At 42.3% G+C, this 27,944-nt stretch overlaps 1 protein-coding gene across 1 annotated transcript; it reads right to left on the reverse strand.

The window, feature by feature from the left end:
- Window positions 1–649: 649 nt before the first annotated feature.
- Window positions 650–27,565, reverse strand: LOC144790843 (maestro heat-like repeat-containing protein family member 2A). The gene is made up of 12 exons (XM_078665510.1): window positions 27,177–27,565; window positions 17,500–17,592; window positions 15,228–15,306; window positions 14,703–14,816; window positions 14,059–14,120; window positions 12,136–12,255; window positions 9,457–9,564; window positions 7,514–7,634; window positions 5,353–5,393; window positions 4,897–5,038; window positions 1,937–1,989; window positions 650–784 (listed from the first exon to the last, which is right to left on the reverse strand). The coding sequence occupies exons 1-12, from the start codon at window positions 27,195–27,197 to the stop codon at window positions 650–652; spliced, it is 1,089 nt and encodes a 362-aa protein (XP_078521636.1). The 5' UTR covers window positions 27,198–27,565.
- Window positions 27,566–27,944: the final 379 nt, after the last annotated feature.

A 27,944-nucleotide genomic window follows, 5' to 3' on the forward strand; every position in this document is an offset into this window, starting at 1 on the left:
AGTTCAGTTCGGTATCTCTTAGATAGTTTTAGTCTCCCTTTACTTCACTGTACAGATTTACTCCACCCCTCACATTCAAAATGCCCTTACACAAGCACTTCTCCTCAGACAGCAAAAATAAAAAGATCTCCCCTAAAGTGACCCTTCGTGGGGCCCGTAGGGCATTATAGCGCTGGACCTATGAGAAGCAAGCCCACTATGAAGCATTACATCCTCAGTGATGTGTGAGGGCACCAAGAAATAATCCTTAAGATTCCCCCTTCTTTGCACGCCTTCCTTTCTTCTTTGCTTTTTGATAGGAACAATACCTCCATTGCTTTTTGCATGAATATGGCCTCACATCCCCTGAATGGGGATTGGCTCTAACATGAAGACTACCTATTGGCTAAAGGAGATCCATTAGGGAAATGAGTATAGCCCTGAAATGTTGTGGCTTTTATTGATTCAGGTGGAGAGGATTACCTCAGGGAGTTCATCTCCATCTGCTTCTTAGTACGTCAGTCCTTCCAGGGAGTGGGAGAACCATACCTGATTTTCCCAACAGGCTAAGCCCAATGCTGTGTACCCATATTATAAAAATTACCTTTACTAATGGAATACACAGTTCTACCCTTCTCTGACTTTGTGTTAAATTGACTTCCCCAATGGTTCAATACTGACCCTTGAGAGCACTAACCTCCTCATTCACATGATGGGCAAAACTGTCAATCTGTTCGGTGAGTTCTTCCATAAAAGAGACATGCCATTCTCTGTATGGGGCTTGTTTTAGAATAGTCCCCAGGAACTGCAAGGAAAACAGTGAGAGACTTTAATGCAGTAATAGAAACGTAAATGCAGTATCCACGGCTGACGTCTGCAGTGATTTTGAGAAGATAAGGGTAAACAACCTTCAGCTAACAACCTCTGTAATGACGAAATTATATTTGGACAGAAGAACCAGAGAACACATACAGCAATGCTTAAATAGTGTGGTGTGATATCTGTGCTCAGAAGAAACAGGAGGCCTTGACAGTGGCCGTGATTTACATAGAAACACATGCAACAAAACCATGCTGCTCACAAATTATTCTGAAAAGAGCAACAGTGCAGCCATTCAGACAAAAAACACATTGGGACTATGCAACAATATCACATACTTAGAAGCAGAGTGCAAATACATTTTGGGTCTCCAGCATGGGGGCAGAATGTACATTTTTTGTTAACAAGGGTGAAGACTGAACACAAGGAACATAAAATTGCATCTCAGGAGCACAATAGAAGCTCAGTGGAGTGTGATGGTCTGGCAAAACATGCAGTGACAGAGTGACAATTCAAATGAAGATAGGGAGCATGGATCATGTGCCAATCCAATTGCAGAATATTATCTTACTGATAATGTGGAATGCAGCGGGAAGAGTGATAGTGTGACAATCCAGGGAAATAAGAATGGTGTGCTAGTGTGACTATCCTGGGGGATAAAAAAGAGTCGGAGGAAACAATTACCAGTAAGGGGCTACATTTGTAGCCCTGTGCAACAACAGTCAGATTTATGAGTAATGCAATGATCACTGTAGAGCCTGTAATTTACCTGGGTAACACATGCAGATAGACTCTGATAGATGTAGAACTAGGTGTCGTAAGCATGCAGTTTCCAGTTTTATGAGTGTCAACTTGGGCCAATAAGGTTTTTAATGCTTCTGGTAAATATTGCATATTAGGGAAATGTTATGTACCGAGTACAGCTGCTCCCCCTCTGTGCCCAATCATAATCAACGTCATAGTAACGATCATAATCCATAGAAATAATAGGGATATGGTGAGAATATTGCAACCTCATAGCAGAATAGCACTATGATGGGATGAATTTAATATCTGCATATATTCACACTGAATGAGTGGCTATGGAAAACAAAGAGACAAGCGTCATGTGTGACATTCATTAGCAATTCATCCTTACTGAAACAAGCGTGCATTTCCACTTTGCCAAGTCAAAGGTTCTTTCCGTGGAAGCTGAAATAGTAGTTGGTAAAAAAGAAATATATGTAAGTAAAAGTGAATAGCAAGCAACATTTCAAAGGCAATGTGCTTACATACCAAGCACGAGCAGAAGTAGATTCACACAATTCAAAGTGTGCAAAATGTGTTTTTTTTACTCAGTCTGTCCTGGGAATTGAGTTCAAGGTCATTAGTTGTTCATGTGCCCTTGATGTCACTCTTAGCTCCTTATATCTGGTTGTAATTTTAGGTTTATATATTCTGGTTTCCTTTCTTATATAACAGAAAGGTCACCACACCACTTGTTTGCAGAAAATCAGTTTATTACAGAGCTACTGCCAATAAGCATTTCAGCTGTCAAATGCAGCCTTGATCACATAGGGGATCGCCGTTGTGGTTCAGAGTAAAAAAGTGCATATGTGCTCTAAAATTACATACACATAGAAAAATACTCGTTTATTATAACAAAGACCAAAATATTTTGTAACACTTCTTAATTTGCTATAATACCCAATGTACCCCAATATAGTCCTAGGTAGTTGCACAAGCTTTTACCTACATATGTCCTACCTTGCTCTACATAACAGTTCTGGCCCTGACCTTTTACCTAGTTAGGTGCTGCATAAATGATGTGTGGTTTTTAAAAAAAAAACTAGCCTAATTTATTATGCATGAGGATTCTTAGTATCACAGCACGATTACAATCTTCTGCATAATAACTCTGTATAAGGGTCACCACTGTCGTCATCCTTGGCTGACATGACCACAGTACCATGGCACATCTAGGTAGAACCCCTGATGGTACCTTTCAGGTATATAAGTACCACATCTTTACTGGGCAAGCCGGAGGAGAAAAAGATTCTATGCTGACATGCTGACACGAAACGCTGAGGTCCCTGCATGCAGACACTCCAGTTAGCAGTCGTCTGACATTACTTGTGGGTTGTCCACTCGAGATCAAGATGGGGTCCTTTGCTTTCTCACATCAGGTATTGGGGTTTGCTCTTTCCTAGGAGGTTCTTGGCTATACACCAACATACATGCTAGGTACACTTAGGTACATCTAGTTAGGGTTTGCATCATAGGAGTACACACTATTAACTTCATGTATTTATATGTCTGCATATATTCACTATTTTAGCACCATGGTAGAATTCTACTTTTTATTTACTCTACTGGTGCTTGTAATCATCTATATCTGTTTCTGTCTTGTGGTTGTTGCAGCACATGTATTTTATGCTAGAATGACTCTGGTTCAATAAATACTTATTGAAAACGCCCCCACCATTTAGTCTGTGTATCTCTCTGAGATAAAGTGAGCACAAGTGACCAAGCAAAAAGTATTGTACTGTTTCCATGATCCCTGAGGGGTCAGGGTTCTCATGTTCGATAGTTGCCAGAAACTATTCTTTCCTTGGTAAGGTTGTGGGGCTTATAGTGGCACTGTGAGCTAGCTGGTCTATATACTAACATATCCTTTGGGGGTGTCTGGAATCAGTCTGGACACCAATCCCTTAGTTTATGTTGTCTAAAACGTGGAGATCCTTTATAGATTTGTAGGAACTACCCGACTAATTTACATAAGTGACATTATAATTTGCAATTAATTCTACCTTAAAACACAATAAAACACTTCCGCATGATATCTGCTACACAGGCTGAAATATAAATCTTGTTTTTCAGAAAACAAGGGTGTCTAACCTTACAGAAATATGTATCAATCAATTTATTAACAACATAATATCACCAACTTTTCTAAATGTTCCTCGATGTGAACTTCTCACATAGTAGGATTCAATTATGCAGCATTTAAAACATTACTTTTAACTGCAACATATGGTTGTACCAGAGTTCTAACATTTTCTTTCATCTTAATTGCTGTGAAATACCCTGTTCATCCCTAGTCATCACACAAACAATGTTATGCCAGAGTAGACTAATCTAACCTACCCTGTACCCTGACTAATACCTACTTCTAATACAAACGCAGAGAGAGCATTTGGTGTTTATAAATGTGTGTGCAAAATCTCTTCTGTATTGAGGCCACCAGGGGTCTTTGTTTCAAGTTTAGTCATTAGAAGAGTTGGTGCTACTGAGTTGTTACAATAAGTCACAATTGAAATAAAAGAAAAGGTGCCAAAACAGGTAGTGCTCTAAAATAATGTTGACCTTGGATATACTGAAGAAATATTTTTTTCTATGTTTATGGAATTTATTGGCACATATGTACTTTAAAACACTGAATCAAGATGCCGCATTCTTATGTGATCAAGGCTGCGTCTGACAGATGAAGCGCTTCATGGCAGAAGCTTTGTATTAAACTGATTTTTTCGGCAAACCAATGTGTCAACTGCCTTTCTGTTATATGCGGAAGTAACCCAGAACTTGCAAGAAGATACCTGACTCCGTTTCTGTTATTGCCTCATTCGGTTTGGAGCATGGATTCGGCCAGCTACAAAGAAAGACTGTGACTATTTCTTTTTTTGCTTACTTATACAAGCCTTCAGCCAGACCTCCTCATCTGCTGGTCTAACGTGTCCTATCATTCACATTCTCTTCTGTCCTCCACAGCATACATCATGGGCCAATTCTGCCGTTGGCTAACTTCACTGTGAACAATGGCGTTCTGCTTTTTCACAAGGAGCACATCCACACACAAATTATTTTCATTTAGTTCCAGGGACAACAATAAGAATGTGACCTTTTGAGACCAAAACAGTATTTTTTATATTGGTATGTACCTGGCATCACCTCCCACAATACAAGTTTATAAAAACTGTGAAAAAAACATGAGTGGACAAGGTCTAAAAGCTAGCAGCCAACACCAGACTTAATGGCTTTGTCATTGGTCAATGGTTGTTTGAAATGCCATTAATACTTGTTTAAATTGTGTGCTCACTGGTTCATGCTTTGTGGTCTCACCTTCTAAATATGTTATCAGCTGGGGGATCTTCATTCTGAGGAGTTTTGCTAGAAATGGGTAATTTGCAGGAATCAGGCGCTCGAGAAGAGCCAAGACTGAAGTTCCCCTTTCGACATCCCCGCGAGGATATGAAGAAATTACCTAAAAACCCACAACAAAGAATTCAGAAAGTGATTCTTTCATGAGTTCCTATTCTCTAGCCTTTAAAACGTCCGGAAATGCTACCTTGTTCTCTACGTAGTACTTAGTAACAACCACATTTTGGCTGTTTCTGTACAATGTAAGTAGCATGTCGTACTGATAACCAATTGACTGGAAATAAAACCATCAAATTCAAAAGGATAAAAGCAGAGTTGAATTTAAGATCTCTATTAGCAGGTTGCATAGAAATGGCAGCAAACAACTTGGGAAGAGGGATCTGGTGGAATATGATGGGGGTGGAATGTGATACTCACCAGCAATCTTATGAAGAGTCTGTGTATTGGAATTTCTTTAGCTGTTTAGGTACAAAAGAACGCAGACATGTCATACTCAATCCATAAATTACTGAGCAATACTTGCCAAAGGAAGACATATGGCTGACACACACACTTCAGACACCCAGTAGTACCTGTAAAGAAGATGATGGGTGGCATTTCAATGAGCCTCTAGCGGTCATGAGGATGCTTTGAAATTCCTGCAAATACTGGCAAAGGCACCCCTACCACTAAGGAGCGCCCAGGGGTGTACAGTACCTTGACAGCCTATACTGCAATTCTCTTCCTCCCTCCCTTAGCGGTTGCTGTCACGGAATGAAAGCTGGAGGAGGAGCTACCTAAGCTGCCATGCACAGGTTGCTGCTACAGCTTTCATTGAGGGATAGAAGACTCCAGTGAGATAAGAGAGGATGCGTCAGGAGCCCTGGACGTGCTTTACATCCTGAAGGACCATCGAAAAATGGGAGCCATTTTCTGACAGTGGATACGCCAGAAGAAAAGAGGACTCCAGAACATGTTCTTGCATATCTATTTTTTAATAAGGTTAACGACCTGGGGCAAGGAAGAACGAGCACATATTTTGCCTGTTCGATTCTGCTCAGGACTCCTAACATGAGTGACAAATAAATAGACTATGATCCCATCTGCCCAGGTCACTTGCACTTTATCAACACATCCACTGGAAAGTTGAGCAGGGAGAGCTAATTGGAACCCTGGAATTATAGCAATTACAGGTATTCACCACCAGATGCGAATCTCCTTCGTAACCTTGGAGTCAGTCAAAATATTTATTTTCACTTACCATCATTGAGCATGCATCCCTGCTTACAAATGAGGGCCAAGAACTAGCATTTTAGTATGGAGCTGAAGTCCAAAATGTTGAACCAGGAACATTGCAGAGACAAATATCATAACTAAAAGTAACTCCATGGAGAAATAAAATACATCCCTGTTGCGGTCGGCAAAAGTAACAACACATAAATAGGTACCATACCCAGCAGGGCATGATCAACATACTAGACAGAAGTAACATCATGGAGAGCAAGAATACTCCAAGGTTTGAAGAGGAGCATTAGAGCCCTGAGTTGCCTCATGGTGTGTGGAAACCTGGGACAGTTAGTACATTGCATTTAGGGGGTAGGAGCATTAACCAGAATAAGAGCTGAAACAAACAGTAAAGTAACTTTATGTCTGGCAAACTACAAAAAGTATATAGGGATTATTTGCAAGCCCCTTATGCCACCTGTGCATCACTTTTTGACACACACCAGCAGTGCAACCTGCTGCTCCATATTTACAAGGACAGGTAAAGCCACCCTGCGTGGCTTTTAATGCCCTTGTAAATATGGCCCCTTTACATGCAACACTTTGTGTGGAACAGTTGTGCCATGGGTTTTGCTGTGAGATTTCCTGCGCAACACCCAAGGCTCCTGCCGCATTTCCAGATTTACAAGAAATAGTACTCCTGGAAATGTGTCAGAATGCTACACCTCCCCAGGGGGAGGTATAGGGAAGTGCAACAAGAACAAATATTTTTATTTCTCCTTGTTGTTTACCTCTTTCTACGCGTACTGCATACTGCAGCACATTTAGGAAGAGGAAATTACCTATTGCGATTGTTTTTGTGCACAAAGGTATGCCTAAGTGCATAAAAACAAAGATATGCCTTACTGCACAAAAACAATCATCCCTGTGATGCAGCCACCCTTGCACCATGGTACAAGGGTGCCTTCCTAGGTGAATGGCAGCTAATTATGCACCAGCACTGGGAGAGCAAAGGGAGCCATTATATCATTGTAGATATGAAGCATCCTGGTGCTTCGGAATTAACGCAGCGTGGCACAGCCAAATGGCTTGAGGCACAGCAATTAGTTAATTCCTTGTGAATAAGGCTCACAGTGAGCAGCAACATCAGCACAGACATATATATCTCTAAAAGGAGAGCAATAAATGTTATTTGAAATATTGACACCCACATTCTATAGTTACTCAACCATAACATCCTGAGCTAATGGACTGGTTCTTCAACTCATGCCTGATCATGACAAAGTAAGAGGGGATCTGGGGAGTGGAGGAGGAATCATTAACCCCTTCAATGGTAGATCCCACTGTGTCAATGAGTAGGATGCTTAAGACTCACCACATTCATGAAAGTTGATGCTTGCTTTCTTATCTACAACAAGTAGCATCTGGCACAGTGCTGGCACAGATGAAGTATAGTCATCTTCCAGCATGTAGCTCAAAATCTCTTTCCAAAATCCCTGCAAGAAAGAGCAGCGAATGTGTTATTAGTATCATTAGCATTTAATAAGGCTGCATTCCCACAGATAAACAGTCATAGCCGGTGGGAGGGTTTCTGGTGGGTCTTCTGGAGATGGGGCTACATTTGAATTATCCCCTTCCTGATACCATTCCTTGCTGATGGGGTCCAAGACAGATTGCTGGTATTACACTGATGTAGCACCAACCCTGTTCAATGCTACAATCCGTGTTCCTATATCCGAGCAATTATTTGCAGAGAATGAGTGCAACATTTATTCTCCAAAAACCCTGCGAGTGAGCTGCTTTGTAAATTATCTCATTATCTGCTGTTATCCTCATAACAATCACAAAACAGAACTATCTTTATAAATGTGCCAGAGTGTGCAAAGCTATGGCTGGGAATGAACAACCCTGTTGATATGAAATATTGGTGCTTGATGTATCATCGGGCAAGTAGCAAATAGGAGATGCAGATTGCGTAGCTATGTTTTGCATTGTGACTGATGTGCCATTCAATCTCGTTTGAAAGTGGCTATTTAGAATATTTTGGAAAACCTCCTGCCTCATTAAAAAAAATGAGGTAGGATTCGACAATCTTCTATGAATGCCAGAAATGCTGCGAATGAGGACTGCATGGGACAGTAGACCTCTATCCCTGCAGCAGAGGAAACAGACTTAACATCGTGTCTCAAATCACGCTGTGCCTTAACAACTTGGTCCAAACCACTAATAATAATAATATTTGATTTATAAAGCACATAGCTGCATCAGCTGCATGTCCCAGCACTGGGGTATCAGTCCTATTATACAGAGTAAGAATATGAATTCCCCTAATCTAAGTTAGCGTGAAAAAACATGTTTTTAAATTCTTACAATATCGTATTTCAGATTTTTCTTGCCTAAGCCAAAGTGGTAGGGAGTTCCACATCTTGCCTGCCAAGTAGTTGAAGGAATGGCCTCCAATGTGAGCACTTTTGATTCTCGGGGTAGATGCAAGAGAGGCATCAGCTGATCTCAGATTTCTTTTAGGAAGATAAGGTGTGATCAGAGGTGAAGATATTTAGGGCCTTTATGATTGAGAATCTTGTGACAATAGCACATGGCTTTGAAATATACCCAATGCCTTAACGGAAGCCAGAGCAGCATTGGTAGAGCTGGGGCTGATGGTGAGACGGCAGATGAAATAGCAGCCAAGCTGCCATATTCTGCACCCACTGTCGTCTTCTTCATCATGTCTGTGACACTCCGAGATACAGAACAATGCAGTAATACAGTCTCAACATGATTAAAGACTGGACCACTGTCTTTCTGGCAGCTTCTGGCAGAAAGACAAGATGTTTTTAAGGTATTTAAGATCCCAACACATTACCCTGCAAGACTCGTAATTGCTGTATGTGCCCTAATGTGTCTTTTCAGTGCATTCCTTTATCAAGCAAGCCAATACAACCACTTCCCTGAAGGAAAGCGTGGTTGGACTAATGTTGTACTTTAAGTCCAACTCTTACTCTACAATTGCACAGACTGGAGTTGGAATAGTAAATACTATTCCAAAGTCCAGTGCTTTCCCGAAGGCAAATCATGGTAACGACTTGGGTGGAAAAGGAATTCATTTTAAACATGCATTCATGGTTCAGATCACTATGTGCATATTTCCCACATACAAACCTGCAGCAGAGAGAGCTTTACTAAAACATGCTATTATGTGAGTTAGAGGATAATGAAGATAACCTGGGGATTGAGGAGTCTTTGGACATTCTGCAATTTATATTGTGTACACTTCTTGTTTATTGACCCACCTTATTTCACATCCTTCTCACTTACCTCGTCAGTATTTTTATGGCGTAATGCAATTTTATTGAGGAGCTGAGAGATTTGGATGTGGATGGTCTCTTCTTCAACATCAGATTCAGGATCCATGTGACTAGTGCCCTGTGAAAATGTGGAAAAGCAAGAGAAGTAAAGTAACATATATTTTCCCATCATTTTCACTGTGTTTTCTCTCCTCATGGAGGTTCAAGAGATTTGAGAGTGAAAACATCACAATTTTCAAATCAAGGTTGTAAGCACAGAGAGAACCTCTTGGCTTAAATTCAAATGTGAAATTAAAACCACTAGCCGCAAACATGTAAATAAAAATGTATAAATGAGGTTATGCACCCATGCTCCACTCTACAGAGAATAAAAGTATATGGTCATTTGGCGGAGAAGTGTATAGCAGTCATATACAGTCAAAATACCGGTGGACTCACTTATAATATGTAAGGTTCTGATGCACTGGGCACTACATCTGAGACATTGTACCTCTGGCACCACAAGGTAGTCTCTTTTGCTCACTACAAAGATTGTGATGCCCCATGAGCCCTCCCCTTGCTGCTTGATGGGGAAGTATGTGCTACATTATGGTACTTCTTACACTCAATAAGACAAAACCGGGAACTGCATTTTTGGGAGGCAGTGTTGTTTTTTTTTTTAAACTTGTTTTTATTAGCATTTTGATATTGCACAATACCGACCATATCATGAGACATATAAATAACAATTTGTACCAACAGCATTGGAAGTCTAGGATAGGGGAACAGTGACAATTGGGTCGGGTCTGTATGGCCCGTGTATCAGCAGTAGCAATTGCAAGAAACGTATGGGGTATAAACTAGGGTTTTGGGAGGCAGTGTTGATATGAAATACTGATTTGAAGTATGTTTGTGCTACTTTGTTTAGGATTTGGTAGTTTGCCCTGTTAGGCATTTTGACGATAAAGCGGGGTATGTAAGAGAAAGGAGCCCACTAGATAATCCATTATCAGTGAAAAACACAGCTTATCAGTGCATTCGCTGAATGCCCATGTGCCTTGCCCAATCACCCAAGAAATTTCCCAGTTAGCCCCGGCAAAGTCTAAGGGCCAGTTGTCTCACATAGGCTGGATTGTGTGGTAGGCCTATGTACTGTATGGGAGCACTGCTGTTGAGACGTGTATGGAGCGAGTCCCATTCTCACAGTGTCTGAGCATCTTATTTCTTTGCACTCATGCCAGTCAACATGTGCATCTGGTTACTAAGAAGGGATCTAGGTATTCAAGCACCATTGTTACAATGCGATGCAACATAAGGACAGGCATCTGAATTGTTCATGGCATGATGCCTCTGGCCTGTGGTAAAAAAAACTATGGACAGTGTCTGGCTCATCTATTAGTTGAGCTTAATGGGAACCCAAGAGTAAGACTAAGCATGGTCTGCAGACACTCTGGATTATGGTCATGCCCCAAGGAGATGGATACCAGATGTCATCAGTGGTGCCCAATCCCCACACATATTACTGAGCATGGACTTGAGTTGTGCATCTTGGTACAACTACTCTGTAACATGGATGCATTGGCCAAGCTTGAGGAAGTCCTACCTGGTTCACAGTGATCAAGAAGGTCATGGCACCTCTGCTGTTATGGAGGAATTGCTGAGACCATAAGCCACTGTGGCCTACTCTCCCAGAGACACTGACAAAGCCAAGAATACTGCAGTTTTCAGACACCGTGCCACCTGTCATTGCCCATGCCTCATATCACCTGCAGCCCCACAAGCACCAGTGAAGAGTACTGATCCAATACCCATTCCTGGCCCCTAGTCAGATGACAGGTGTTTCCTCCAGCTACTAGAGATAGGATCAAAGTGTAAGTGCCCAAACGACTTGAGATGGTCCAAGAAAAGAGAAGAAACAGAAGAAGTGCCCAATACAAAATCATACATGAGGCCTGTGGAAGAGGAGGGCAATGAAGGAGAAAGAGAATAACTAAAGGATATTATCAGACCACTTTCTGAAACTCGTTGTTCACAACAGTGGACGATTTTGCACAACATAAGAGCAGGATAAAAGTTATAAAATTGCCAGAAGTGCCACAGTATGAATCAAACCAGCTGCAATAGTTGAACTTCGGGACAACGACTCCACTTGCATTTGACATCACTAACTCAGACCCCACAATAGTAAGAGTACACTAGGTTAAACTTTTCACAATAATGGAAAAACCATAGATTGGGTGTACTGGAAGAATGATTTTTGAAGTGAAAGCTATAAGTAAATTCACTTGAGTGGTTTAGTTCGCATCATGGGCACCCTGGAATAACAAGACATGAAGAAAAGGCATGTACAGTGTTGGCACTGATGGGCAGCTGCTGAATTTCAGGTGCAAATGTAGGCAGACAAATGGATAAGGGACACCCATAAAAGTGACGGAGGGAGAAAGACGCACTGGAGTGGAAGTAGGGAACATCAAGCTCAAATGAAGAACATAGAATGTCAAGGTGAGACTATGGGAACTAACGAGAGGGACATGAGGTCTATATTCCACCACCAGGGGCAAATATGTGACACTGCCGATGTATATTATATGGCAAAGTAACTACATTGGGGCACAAGGGGGCTAAAAGGTCCACTTATTTCTTGTATGCTGACTACTGTTGCTGTTCCCTAACACATTCACCTACCCAAATATCTACATCTGCCACTTACCTGCTCTTTGATAAGGAGGCTGGTTTTTTTAAGCACATAATCCATCACAGCTCTTCCGTTCACATCATAAAAACCTTTGGCTGTTAAACTGAACATTAAACTTAAAGTAGCAAGAATAACCTGTAATTAAGAAAAAAGTTAAGCATGGTTAGTGAGAAACCCTTTTGGTGTATATATAGGAGAAAATCACACATTCCAGTGAGAAAGTAGCAAGGGAGTGTGAGAAAACAATGCATTCTTGCCTTCCTTTTGTCCACAGAGTAGACAGATATACATTTTTATGTGTGGAAAGCCAGTACCTGGATACAACCTTTTAAAGTATGTTGCAAAAAGGGCTATTATGACACTCTGAGAATGAAACTAGAGTCAATGTAATTAAACTGTTTTTACAGAGTGTCTGACTGAAGTGTGATTGAGGGAATATTCAAATATTCCAGGTGGGCTACACCTTCTATAGGTGCCTGAGATTTGATAAAAGATTAAAAAAAAACATTGCAAAATATGCCTAGGTAGGTTACAACCAACAAAAAAGCTCTCAGGACCTGATATTGATTACAAAAATGCAAATGAGAATTCAATAGGCTGTGGATTCCACTGCTGAGGGAATTTTAAAAAAACTAGAGTCGTCTGTGGGAAGAATGATGGCCGCTGTCTAACTCCACCTGTAAGATTGAGCAGACATCCCAACACGGACAGCAGATAACAAATGGGTTGCAGTACTTAGAGTTCATTGTCCCACACCTTGTTGTTTGGTTGATCCATATCACTTTCAAGAAGTCGTTTTGGCTCAAGACCGTAAATAGTCACAGTCGCCTGTATCCAGTATTGAGTTAAAATTCACATCCCTAACATGGTTTTGTACGCTGTATATTTGCACAATCTGGCCACAATGGCTTCAATTGCCAAAGAATACATCCATGCTTGATTTCTGTGATTCTAACATTCCTAGCAGAGTCCTGTCTCTGATGTTCCTGGTTTAAACTGAAAAATATCTAAGGATAACTTGATTTATATTGTTCCCTGAGGTTAAAAATGACAAACCCAATACACCTCTCAAAGAGAATCCAATAGAGAAAAAGTTATGGCAATACAGCCTTTTGTTCGTTATCAGCAGAAAACAGCTTTGTTGATTTTCCTTTGTGCTTATGTCCTGTGCTTGCTAACATGCAGAACATGGTGATTCTGATACTGAGTTACTTGCTTTCTCCATGGCACTGAAGTCAGGCACATTGTGGACATACATGGCATCAAGAAAGTCACATATATTCCAATTTCTACATAAAATACATCTTTTATATCACAATCAGACTTTTCAAACGTGCACATTGAATATTATCCTGTATTATCGATCCACGTTTGGTGAGATTTCGCTGAGACATAGCCCAAATATTATTCTTGGTAGAGACATTTGAAATACCTTACACCACGGTTGTTAAAGATTTGAGGAGATATTAATATTCTGAACTTCAAAACCCCTTATTTGATCATCAACATTCTCCTCCTCAGTGAGGGATATTACAGATCAACTCAATGTGAAATACAGACCAAATATGTTAACAGCATACACAAACTTTCTTTTAACACACATTTATTAAACAATTAGGGATCAGCAACCTCTGGGATTGGGTCTGAAAATAATGCATTGACACAGACTAGGGCAGGAAAACTGGGATATGTCCACTTGGACAGGGAGACAATGGAACAAAAGACACACTAACTGACAGAAATAGCTGGAGGTTGCATGACCCAACACCTCCACTGAAGACTTGCCTTGGAGAAAGTCAACAGATTGTGCTGTGCAAACCACAGCTCTGAGTCCATGTAAGTAGGACTACTGCACTATGAAAAAACTGCATAACATTAATTAGATTGAGTTGCTAATTATAAAAGTGCTTTCACACACGTATAATAGCTTGATGGTACCTTGCGATTGTCATCCTCAAGCACGTGACGGACAGCATCCAGATAAAAGGCACCTTCTGAATCTATAAAATGAAGCCATACACCAAATGTTCATAACACATAGATATTGACTTTGTCTAGTAAGATCAAGAATAATACATAAGTAGTGAAGTTTCATCTATCAACTGTGATTACCACCCTTAGGGTCCTGTCTTTCAGTTTTGGTTTGTGAGTCTGTGACTGTGAGCCCCATGGGGCTATCAATGCCTTCCTGTTTCGCCGTGCATGTCTGTGTCATCATGTACCACTGAGCGTGTCTGTGTCGACCTGCTCCATATTTTATTTCCCTTTTTGTTCCTGTCCAGTGTCTATGTCAGGATCGGTTTTCACTGTGTTATTTCTTCACCATGATTCACATAATTGAAGTTGATGTAAGCAAGACTTTATTCGTAAATTGCAGTGCTCTACCCGGAAAAGTTGGCAGTTAATGTAGCTGAAGAATATAAAATTGAAGTATTTTGCTTATAGCTTTACCATGTTGGACAAGTAAGGGAGTAAGTTGGGAATACAACTTAGGGCTCCGGATTCTATGACAAGCATTATATCCCTTTAACTATTTTCCCTGCCTAACTCATACACTGCCACCCACCCACTGACAGTCTTACCAGTTTCCGAAAGGAGCTTGCAGAGCAGCTGTAATGTTGTGGCACGGGACTCTGCACCTATCTGCATCAAGCTACTTTCAAAATATTTAAGGACCTCAGTAGAGTGAGAATGGGCTGCAAGAGTAAAGTGAAAAAATAGACATAATTGAAAAATAACACAACATAAAATTATGCAAGAACGAACTCAACGCTGGGGAGCAGCCCATCAAAGCCATTCTTCAACGCATGTCCAGGAGCTATGTTATCAATGGTCTGCAACATTTAATGATGATCTTACGAGCACACGGTACTCACGTGACTACTATAGCTGTATATAGTAAACTGGGCACCATATTCCAGTAGCAAGCCAACCAGTGTACTGGGGGGGAGATAAATACTGAAGCAATAGTAGCTTTTAAGACGATCAAGTTACATGCAGGGCAGTGTACAGAAATTAATGTTACAGAGGACCTGATCCCTAGTAAAGGCCAATATATACTTGCAGTATCACAAATATATACATACATACATTTATGACCAACTCACCCAGTGACAGGATAATAGCCGTGGACAACTTGAGTGGCTCTTCTGTTTCATCGGAAACCCTACTTGAGGGTGTGCAGATCTGCCAATAACAAAGCCATAATAAATAATAATGGAAGCTAGGCTATCTGAAAGCCAATCCCATACATCCAGACAGCAAATAACTTCCAGTGGGGGAATGACAGCATAGGAGTTTGTCAGGACTTGTGGGGCCATGATCCATACCACGCTACAGAAAAATTAATTGTGTGGAATACAGCATATTCAGGGTGCCCGATATTGGTGGAAGTGCAAATTCTCAGTTTCCACTCTAATATGGATGCCTTAGTTTCCTATGGTTTTTGGATAGTTTGTAGACTCAGAGGTCTGGCGAGATTGCAGAAGGTAGTGGTACCTAATGCTTTTAACAAAGCTGGCACTAGTGGCGGCTATTCAACGTAATCAAGACGAAGGCTGTTGTTACACTTCATCTTGGTTCATCTCTGGAGACGGTAAAGCTGTTCCCCTTTTGCGTCCTACGGTGTCTGGCCAGCATAGTGGGTTGCATGCTTTTCAGAGCAGGCCTTTTTTGCTTCACTTTTTGCCCATTTTGCGTCCCAGGTCTCTAGTCAGCAGAGTGGGGAGCGAGTGTTTCTGTTGGTGGCTTCATTAGGGCCTTTTTCTGTTCTCACCACCACTCGCTGTTTCTGCTGTACCACTTCATTTGTTTTTCTTTACCGGCATTCAGTTCTCGCACTTTGGTCCTCATCAGAGATGCTTGTCTTTTGTTTCCCATTCATTCCAGATTCCACATGCCAGCATTGCTATTTGGAATTTCATGCTTATGGCCATCAAGTTGTGCACCTGTTTTCAGAGGGCCTTCTTATATGTGGACTGAGGTCTTGAATGCTTCAAGTTTGGATTGTAAGGATATTCCAGAAATGTTGTGTATTTGGATTATTTTAACGAAATTGTGGGGTAGTTTCTCCACATATTGACTTTAGGAACCTTAGTGGGATAAATACTGAATTTCCTTTGATTGATGGCATTAATCAAATGTATATGATATAGCCTTATTATTATTAAATATATAGATTTAAGATTGGGTGTACTGTTGTTGGGAATGTCATGAAGAGTCCAATATATGTTATATAGTAAAGCCTAACTGGACAATTGAACCTCCGAGATAAGCTTTGTTAGTATTATGTCTCTGTTGTAAACCATTGTTATTGGGTATAGCTTTTTCCTTTCAGGTCTCCATCCTTAGTGTTCTCCCTGGGTCCCTTCCCTTTCCCTGTCACTCTGTTCCTCTGTTACCTATTATCAGAGCCAGAGCTGCCGGGAGGCAGACTTATGGGGGTTCTTGCAGAGGAGCTCTCAACACTGACAGATTTATATCCATCACGCACGCAACCTGGGCTTCATCCTGGACTCCTCCCTCTCCATGACCAGACAAGTCAACGCCGTCTCCTCATCATGCTTCAACATCCTGCGCATGCTTCCCCACCGAGACCAGGAAGACGGTCACCCAGGCCCTCGTCACCAGCCGTCTGGACTACGGCAACTCCCTCTACGCCGGAACCACCGCCAAACTCCAGAAGAGACTCCAGCGGATCCAGAACACCTCAGCACGACTCATCCTGGACATCCTCCGCCGAAGCCACATCTCCGGACACCTGAGAGACCTGCACTGGCTCCCGGTCAACAAGAGAATCACCTTCCGGCTCCTCACCCACGCACACAAAGCCCTACACAACCAAGGCCCAGGATACCTCAACAGCCGCCTCAACTTCCACGCTCCCAAACGCCAGCTTCGATCGACCAGCCACGCCCTCGCCACCGTCCCCCGCATCTGAAGAGCCACCACAGGAGGAAGGTCCTTCTCCTACCTGGCCGCCAAGACCTGGAACTCCCTTCCGACCCACCTCCGCCTGACCCAAGACCACCTCGCCTTCAGGAAGCTGCTCAAGACCTGGCTGTTCGAGCAGTAGCGGACCCCCCCCCAGCGCCTTGAGACCCTCCGGGTGAGTAGTGCGCTATATAAATACTTTGATTGATTGATGGATTGATTGATTGTCTTCTTTCTTTGCATCCTAGAAGCAAATTGGTTCATATAGGATTTTTATGGATTATAATTTAATATTTTATGCAAGAGAGTTCCCAAATGTTGCCCTTTAAAAACACTCCTACTATAAATTGGCTTAAGGTAGAAACTTTATTTGTTACAATATGTTAGACAGGAAATGTCTGTCGCCTCCCACTGAAATACTTTGTTTGTCCTCATGTATATACTTACCAGGTGATGTAGGACGGCAAGCACGGTTGGCACAGTTCCATTCAGCGCTCTGCAACTCTTAGTAACAGCTGCCTTGATGCATAACTCAAGGGTCTGCAAGGAGATAAGAAAATTGAGATGAGGCCAAAGGGCAGTTTATGCAAATGATGATGGTCAGTGGTGAATTACAAACTTCATAGTGTAAATTCTGTCTGAATGCAAGAGTGAGTTGGTGTGTGAATGAGCTCTCTTGTGTACTAATTCTAAATACATATGACCACAAGTAGATTTTGACAGATGACCGTGCTTATGTCCATTTTTTTCTTTCCTGATTGCTCTGTTTTCTTGACTCACAGTGCCTTAAGATCTCTCAGATCCACATAGTGATTTCTGTAGAGGTTATCTGTTGGAGTCAGACATTGGATTTTAGTCCATCAAGGAACCAGAAGCGAACATGTTCAGCATTTAACATGGGCATGCCCTAACACATGTAGCCTAGACTCACTTGTCATCGTAGGCCCTGTATTCTTAGCCACTGTTGATGATGGCCCTTGCCTTGGTTGTCCTAGTTCTCTTTGTGGTTCTAGTTCTCTTGGTTTTCTGCTACTCCTTCTTCTTATTGTTTTTTGAGACAAGGGAAACCCGAAGGAATAGCACTAGGGTCCTTGGGCGGTAATATGTTGTACAAGACAGGGGACCCTAGTTATTTAGGATCTTTGGAAAAAATAGAGATATACTGAATAGTATATAGCCTCTGTCCAGCCGGACAGGAATTTATTAATTATATTGTTGGTAAAAGTTCCTTTTTTCACATTGATACAAAAAGTGGGCACGACCTGTGACCCACAGAAAGCAAGACAAAACAAGTGACAAGGGTTCATGTGGAAAGCGCACAAGGCGGTCTGCACTATTACTCAGTAATACAGACTCAGATTCATTTCTAGCAACCCATTGTTAGCGACGTTATTGTAAATTCATAACAACATATGGTGCTTTAAAGTTGACGACGTTTCGATGCAATTCAAAGATACATGCATCATCTTCAGGACAAAGTCATTTAAGTCATGTTTGTCTTAGAGTTAATTTGTACATTTTACATAACCACTCGGTGGACTAGGTCAACCCGGATAGGGCTGAAAACCTTGGCCGTATTGCAGCAATGGCTTGATTACGAAATAAACGTGGGTGGCCTCGGGAGTTTTGCGGCATTTAGTGGCGGTCAGCACGGGGAATTAACTGCAAATTGATGGCTAGCATGGCTAGTACTGCAACGCGGTGCTGCCGGGCTTCCGAAATTGGAACGTGTAGCTGGTCCTGCTCGATGGCCGGCCGAATGGGGTTCTGGCGGTGATCGCTCAATTTGCAGTTAATTCCCCGTGCTGACCGCCACTAAATGCCGCAAAACTCCCGAGGCCACCACGTTTTTTTCGTAATCAAGCCATTGCTGCAATACGGCCAAGGTTTTCAGCCCTATCCGGGTTGACCTAGTCCACCGAGTGGTTATGTAAAATGTACAAATTAACTCTAAGACAAACATGACTTAAATGACTTTGTCCTGAAGATGATGCATGTATCTTTGAATTGCATCGAAACGTCGTCGACTTTAAAGCACCATATGTTGTTATGAATTTACAATAACGTCGCTAACAATGGGTTGCTAGAAATGAATCTGAGTCTGTATTACTGAGTAATAGTGCAGACCGCCTTGTGCGCTTTCCACATGAACCCTTGTCACTTGTTTTGTCTTGCTTTCTGTGGGTCACAGGTCGTGCCCACTTTTTGTATCAATGTGAAAAAAGGAACTATTACCAACAATATAATTAATAAATTCCTGTCCGGCTGGACAGAGGCTATATACTATTCAGTATATCTCTATTTTTTCCAAAGATCCTAAATAACTAGGGTCCCCTGTCTTGTACAACACTCCTTCTTCTTATGGCACTGTCTAGATCCTCTTGGCCATCTTAGTCCCTTCCTTCATGGCCTTGGTCTTCCTGCTCCTGGTCTTCCTGCTGGTCTTGGTCTTAATGGTACCCATCAGTTTTGTTGATCTCTCTTTCCTTTTCAAATCATCATTCTCCCTTTGCTTTTCCTGTCCCTGGTTCTCCTGATGCGTGTCCCATTGTGATTCCCTTGATAGTTGTGTCCTCTTGGTGGACCTGGTAATCCTAGTGCTCCTGGACTTCCTGGTTGCCCTGGTCCCTCTACTCCTCTTGGTCATTCTCCTCTTCCTGGTCTTCCACCTATAGGTTTTCCTCTTCATGCTCCTGGTTTACCAGGTCTTCCTTTTCATAGTTCTCCTAATCTTCTTATTGATTTTCATGTTCTCCTTTTTCTAGGTCTCTTCCTCCTGATCATCCTCTTATTCTTCTTTCCCTTCTGTCAACTCATATTTTCCTCAAAATCTTCCTCCTGGTCTTTATCTACATATTCTTGGTCCTGGTCTTCTAGGTATTGGCCATTGGCCATAAGTAGCCCTTATCCCCTGTGAGATCCTACTTCTGTTAAAAGGATTCTATTTACCATGGTGCTTATTGCTGTGTCCTTCCTAGTTGTTCTTCTGGTGCTCTTGCCCTGGTGTTCTTCAATCTTTTCATTCTTCTGGTCCCAGTTCTGCTGGTCCTCATGATCTTCATTGTCCTTATGTTTATGGTCCATCTAATCTTGGTCATCCTCTTCCAAGGTCCTCTGGATCCTCTGGTGCTGTTACTCCTAGCAATCCTGGTGTTGGCCCTCAGTTTTTCATGGTGGTCATGGTGGTGGCTGCTGTTCTGGACCTCCTAGCCTCCGCTTTCTCTTCATGGTCTTCTTCCTCTTACTGGTCTCCCTCCTCCTGGTTTTCCTCCTTATTTTCCTAGTCCTCTTAGAAATCCTTTTCCTATTCTTCCTGGTCTTGATCCTCTTGGTTTTCCTAGTTCTTGGACATGGTATTGGTCCCCTGTTGGTTCAAGTTTTCCAAATCCTTCTTGTGGTCCTGGAGTTTCTAAACTTCTTGGCTGTCCTGGACCCTCACCTACCCTTCTACTCATCCTCATGGCCATCTTCCTTCTCCTCATTCTGTGTACAGTCTTCACAGTGGTGTGGGATCTCCATGTTGACCTGCCCATCTTCTTCCTTCTTGTTCTGGTGGTCCTGGTCCTCCTGATGACCCTCCATTTCCACTTGCACATCCTTCTTCTCCATTCCATTCCATTCCAAAGTAGCTTTATTCGAAGTATACACATAAAAGCACAAAACAAACAACATTTAGATACAGTTAAAAATGCCTTGGCTGGATAGTTAAAAATGTTTGATAAAACTTAGATCTCAGAGCAAATGGACAAGATAAAAGTTACACCCAGTTAAAATAATCAATCACATTCAGTGGCCAGGCTAGGGAAGCTAAAACTAATGCTCACCAAAGAATTACCCAGATTTAGGTTTCAGCCTTATAGCCCACGCCCATCCTAGGTATTTGGCTACCGCTATTGTGATAAATGGTAAAGTGCTGGTGCGCATAAGCCTTTCCGCTTCGGTGCTCCTAAATGTGAAAAGTAGTTTGCACACTGGAGCCAGCCAAACTCGCCTAGGGAGTGCATAGGCAAGACAGGCAAAAAGCAGGTGGGCAACTGTTTCGCTATGACTCCCACAGGCAGGACAGAGGTTATCACTTGTGGGAGTCCACCTGGACATAAGGGACTTTAAAGGTAAGGAGCCTGCCCTGAGTTGGAAGTAAAGCTTCTTATCTCTCGGCCTGGTGATATTATCCCAATAGGATTCTAATCTGGGTGTGAGTTTTGTTTCTAAGAAGATTCCCACCATAGAAGATGAGTCAGAGTTACTCCAAGAATTAAAAGCAGCCCACTCCCAATACTTCTCTTTTAGGATGTTTTTAGAGGGAAAAGAAGCCTCTAATGGGTTCTCCCATAGCATTCTCATTCCCAGGCCAATCAGGCTATTCCTAACACCTCTTAACCAACCGATTTTGTGGAAGGCATCAGATTTTATTACATCCAGAAAACCTGAGGCATATGATGAGAGTTCAGGTGTCGTTCACAACCTGCGGCAATATAAAATCGGACGCAACTTGGCGACATCAATAATAGATTTTCTACCCAAATCATATCTAAGTGGCTTAAGAGGGGCGCTTTGTGGGAGATTGGTAATGCTACGGAGGAACTTATTTTCAAAAAGAGTTAAAGGAGCTGCTTTCTCAAACCCCCATAATTCGGCGCCATAAAGCGCGGAGCTAACAGCTTTAGATTCATAAACTTGGAGGACTGGTCTAATTGGTTTTGTTAGAGACCTTTTATGCTCCAGACTTAAAGCTCCCGTAACTTGTCGATGTTTCAGTGCTTCTAAATCTATATGGCATTCCCACTTAAGGTTCTTCTCTAACTGTATACCCAAATAGGTAAAAGCCCTGACCAGTTCAAGTGGTTGTTTATTCATAAAAACCCTCCCCTTAAAACTTCGATGCGGATTAAAAGCCATTAATTTCATTTTTGACACATTAACTTCCAGGCCTCGAGCAGCACAAAAATCTTCAAAAATTGATAGAGCTCGCTGGAGGCCATTAGGAGTCTTGGAAATAATTAATGTGTCATCTGCAAACATTAAAATCGAAATTTTTACACCTGCTAGAGAAGGGGCATCTGTATTCACTGGCAACAAACGGTCCACTATTCCAGTAATTATACCATTCCATTATTCCATTATTCCATTCAATTAATACAAAGAGAATAACGTTGGTGCCATGGCACAGCCTTGCCGTACCCCTCGTTCAACCGGAAACTGGGTGGGGACCCTACCCTACCCTCCCCTCCCCTGCGGATTCTAGCATGATTGCCCTCGTGAGTCCCTTGCTCACTTGGTCACTGGATTCAAGATAGCCTGGCTGATGAGGATTATGAATCCGAAACCGGTCCCAGGATGCTTGTTTCCGGTCCATGGAAGACATGGCTTGGCAGTTCGGGCTGTACTGTTCCCATGAGGCACAGGGTCAGTCTGATTTGCATATAGCCATGTTTGAAATGGGGTGGCTGAGTGGGCTAAAGAATGGTGATGGATTAAACCCAGATCAGTTGACTGGGGGTGAGTGTTTGATTTGCTCAAACGCTCCGTCCATCATCCCCTTTTGTATCGCTTTGTTCACCCTAAGTGTGGCAGGGTATGTTCAGACGTGAGTCCCTTGCTCACTTGGCCACTGGATTCAAGATAGCCTGGCTGATGAGGATTATGAATCCGAAACCGGTCCCAGGATGCTTGTTTCCGGTCCATGGAAGACATGGCTTGGCAGTTCGGGCTGTACTGTTCCCATGAGGCACAGGGTCAGACTGATTTGCATATAGCCATGTTTGAAATGGGGTGGCTGAGTGGGCTAAAGAATGGTGATGGATTAAACCCAGATCAGTTGACTGGGGGTGAGTGTTTCATTTGCTCAAACGCTCAGTCCATCATCTCCTTTTGTATCGCTTTGTTCGCCCTAAGTGTGGCAGGGTATGCTCAGATGTGAGTCCCTTGCTCACTTGGCCTCTGGATTCAAGATAGCCTGGCTGATGAGGATTATGAATCCTAAACCGGTCCCAGGATGCTTGTTTCCGGTCCATGGAAGACATGGCTTGGCAGTTCGGGCTGTACTGTTCCCATGAGGCACAGGGTCAGACTGATTTGCATATAGCCATGTTTGAAATGGGGTGGCTGAGTGGGCTAAAGAATGGTGATGAATTAAACCCAGATCAGTTGACTGGGGGTGAGTGTTTCATTTGCTCAAACGCTCAGTCCATCATCCCCTTTTGTATCGCTTTGTTCGTCCTAAGTGTGGCAGGGTATGCTCAGACGTTAGTCCCTTGCTCACTTGGCCTCTGGATTCAAGATAGCCTGGCTGATGAGGATTATGAATCCGAAACCGGTCCCAGGATGCTTGCTTCCGGTCCATGGAAGACATGGCTTGGCAGTTCGGGCTGTACTGTTCCCATGAGGCACAGGGTCAGACTGATTTGCATATAGCCATGTTTGAAATGGGGTGGCTGCGTGGGCTAAAGAATGGTGATGGATTAAACCCAGATCAGTTGACTGGGGGTGAGTGTTTGATTTGTTCAAACGCTCCGTCCATCATCCCCTTTTGTATCGCTTTGTTCGCCCTAAGTGTGGCAGGGTATGCTCAGACGTGAGTCCCTTGCTCACTTGGCCACTAGATTCAAGATAGCCTGGCTGATGAGGATTATGAATCCGAAACCGGTCCCAGGATGCTTGTTTCCGGTCCATGGAAGACATGGCTTGGCAGTTCGGGCTGTACTGTTCCCATGAGGCACAGGGTCAGACTGATTTGCATATAGCCATGTTTGAAATGGGGTGGCTGAGTGGGCTAAAGAATGGTGATGGATTAAACCCAGATCAGTTGACTGGGGGTGAGTGTTTGATTTGCTCAAATGCTCCATCCATCATCCCCCTTTTGTATCGCTTTGTTTGCCCTCGTGTAGCCTCATTACGAAGGTTAGGATGTCGTCCGAAAGGCCTAATTCCCTCAACGTCACCCATAACCGGGAAAGGGGGACAAGGTCAAAAGCTGAACGTAGATCAACAAAGGCAGCATAAAGGCTGCCCTTGCCCAACGTCACAGTCTTCCACTATAAAAGAATAAAATGAATGACTTGATCAATGGTGCTAGTGTATTTACGGAAACCCTCTTGGAAAGGGGACAATATACTATTCTCTTCAATCCAGTCTAAGATATTGTTCAGGATCAACCTCCCAACTACCTTCTGAATCGTATCTATCAAGCTGATAGGTCTGTTATTCCCCGGTTGAGTTTTATCTCCTTTTTTATATACTAGAATTATCACGGCCCCTTTCCAGGAAACCGGGATCGGGCACCCTGGGCCGTTGCATTTGCCATCAACAAGATGTATCTACCCCATCGTATTTTGTCGTAGAGGAGCACATCCGCAGGGACACCATCGGGTCCTGGTGCTCTACCTCCAGCAACTGCACTAAGAGCTGCTAAAACTTCTTTGTCATTAAAAGCCTCATCAGTATAAAAAACATAACTAACTTCTTTCATTTGATCATCTAAAGGGTTACGCACATATTGGGGCCTAAAGTAATTAACCCATCCTTCATTAGAGACATGACTTAGGGGCTGATCAGGTTGACCCCATCTGCCTCACTTAATGATATTCCAGAATAATTTGGTATTATTCTGCAAACTAGCTACTTTTAGGTCCTGCCATCTAAACTCATCCCATAGGCACTTGGCTTTATGGATAGCTTTTTTGTATTCATATCTTGCAGTACGGACAGTACCCATTTCCCCAACCTGATAGCATTGTCAAGGGCAATTCTTGCTTGCATACATTCATTGTTATACCACCGAAAGGGTTTGAAGTCAGCTCGTTTCTGGCTTCTATGGCGCTTAATAAAGTGGCTACTTGTACTTCTTCTCCTCTTTGGCCTCCTGGTTCTGGTCCTTCTGGTCTACTTCATTCTACTTATTCTCCTGGTTTTACTGATCCTCATCTTTGTCTTGGGCATGCTGGGCCTTATGTCCTTGGGGTCTCAGTCATCCAGGTCGACTGTGGTTTTTGGCTGCCTGATCCTCCAGGTTTTTCCCATGGTCCTCCTGCTATTGCTTTCTCTTCATTATCTTGGAAATCCAGTTCCGTGTGTTCCTAATCCTGCTAGTGATCTTGCTCCTCCTTCGCCATTCAGTTGTACTGAACTTTTTGGAGAGTCTTGTTCCCTTGTCCTCCTCCTCTGTTTGACCTCCCTTTCACCCTCCTGTTTCTCCCTGTTCATCCTACAGGTCCTCTAGTTATCTGCCTGCTTCTCCAAGGGATCCACACTCCACTAATGTAGTCTCATCCAAAGTCAGCAAAATACACCCTCAAGCCAAAGGGCACACTTGGATGTAGCATGGGTGGATGAACACTATTGGAAATACATTTTCCCCTTTTTTCCTGTTAGATAGTAAAATACAGACATAATTGGGGTGCTCCTCTAAAACCTGGATCCATGTATGCGCCGCTACATCTGTTTCACTATTAACAGTTGTGGACCAGGATTGCTCAATATCCCTCTTGCACCCCTGCACACTGTGAACCATGGGAGTACAGAGGAGCCTAAAAGGATAGTGTTTGCTTATGAGAATCAAAGGCAACGTGGAGGCAGGAGCTGCAAAACAGAAGATGGGTGACGACTAAAAGCAGTTTTAGGAACACATTTAGCTACACAGATGCTAATGAGGAGAATGATCACCTGCAATGAAGGCTTGTAAGACTCATTGGGGGAACAACCTCAAATTATGTATATGGTCAATATGCCATACAACAAAATTCTGTCATGTTTTTATGTTTGTAGCTGGTATTCAAATTTTTATTACAAGTGGAGACTCTCAAAAGAAGGACTTTAAAGGAAATTTGAACATCCTGTCCTTTTAACTGTAAGTGCTCAGACCTAGCAGAAACTGTTCCACTTAGAGCCTCAACATTAATCTACAATTCTCAAGCCTCAAAAACAATAGTTCTGTGGAAATGAAAATTGGCAGATTGGAGACGTAATGATTCTAATAGTGTGTCCACCAAGGTCTACGTCACTCTTGCTTTTTCAGCTAATACAGTTCGCACGTCTCTAACTACTGACTCTTTCCTTTGCTAATATTTGTTTTTATAGCAACTAAAAGTAGTATTCTATAATTCCAACACATTATTGATTACCAACATGATACATTTCCAGTGCTCCTCTTAAGACTTCACTGTTTTACCTGTATGTTCGGTCGCCAGGAGTGCAATGCAAAGTCATGGGGCTCCTTAGTGAAGGTCATTTGTAAATTTACTTGTATTTCACTGGGTGTAAGAAGCCTCTCAGACCAGAGAAAATGCGATGGCACACTGTTTGTTATAAGAGGTCACTAGGGCTTTAGTAAGCACAATTACTGCTTGGGACCTATGTCAGGGCTCTAGTGACTAAAGATCTGCTGTTTTGTTATGATTAACGCATCAAGATGGAGTGTCAGTATGCTCAATTTCACTTCCATAACCAATTTTACTTACCCAGTATCACAACAACAGGTGAAGCAAATTTCAGCACTGTTGATGTTTATTTAAATTCTAGCACAATTGCTTTGGTACACATTTCTCCTTTATTAATCCCGATTTCATATGTAACAAATACAAATGCGCATTTTGCTTCTCTGGCTGCCTTCATGGATTGTGTACTAATCACAATTGAGCTGGTTCAGTATTTGGAATTAATGTTGGAAAACTATATTCCCTGTAATCCCTTCATCTCCCAAAACAATACAGCAGCTCAAAACTGAAATAATTACCAGGCGTGAATGTGTCAAATAGTGGGGAATTACTGTCCAAATTGGTGTGGTGGTTCTATTTCTCAGGGGTACCTAAGGGGCAAACTTGGAATCATAAATTTTTCCTACATCCCAAAATTTCTGATACCCACAACATTGGTACTGTCGGGAGCGGAATGCCAATATGTTGGCCCAATGTACACATGATGGAGGCCTGAACCATCTCACAACTCCACCTGGGTGTAACTAACTCACCAATGGAATCCTGTAGTTCTGTATTCAACCCTCATTTCTCAATAATATAGTGTTTCATTGCAGTTAATCTCTCATTATGGGATACAGTGTTCATTATGAGTGGATCATTTGGGATTGGTTGAAGTGGCAAGCATGGACAGCAAATAAAGGTCACACTCACCGTGAGCAAACGAAATGCCATATCAGCAGGCAGCTGGGGCTGGAGCCTTTCAAATTCATTGACCAACCAAGGAAGCTCCTTATCTAGTTGCTCCTCTGGCAGAACGGAGGCCAAATGTCCCAGAGTGGTGATGACTTGCCCCCAGACCTGTTAAGATAAATTACACCAGGTTTTCAGTTCCACGCACTAGACATTAACTACCAAGAAAAGATGAGCCACATGTGGAAGTAGAGGGTTCCCTGGAGAGGCAGCTGCACTTGACATCTGTTCACTAGGAAGTGATTCTGTCATGCAAAGGCAGTGGTTTGTTTCACTGGCAGAATATTCCAATAGACAAAACTGATTCTCTAAAATAGAAATGTTATCCATGAATTTGTTTCGCTCTTGTCTTATTTGGATGAGGGTTCCCCACCCACTCTCTCTATTTTCTTTTCTCCCTCTCCCCAGCTCTTTAAAAAAATATATTTCCCCTGCCTCCTATTCATGGACAGCTTGTGGTAGACATAGAAAATACACTACTGCAGCTGCGATTTTATTAAATTGCCCTAGAATCTAATTCTGTCACTTTCTTTTTCAAAAATACTTATTACACTTACTGTTCCCTAATACTTAAGTATTATAGCATGTTTTAGCTTTGATTTTGTTTTATATATCTGACCTGATAGGAATTTGATACGTGGTCGGGTACAATAAAGGTTTTTACACATTTTATTCAGCTACATAAATAGAGATCACAAGTCTGGGTCAAGAGAATTAATTTCATATTTT

The sequence above is a fragment of the Lissotriton helveticus genome, chromosome 11, assembly GCF_964261635.1.
Source record: "Lissotriton helveticus chromosome 11, aLisHel1.1, whole genome shotgun sequence".
NCBI lineage: Eukaryota > Metazoa > Chordata > Amphibia > Caudata > Salamandridae > Lissotriton > Lissotriton helveticus.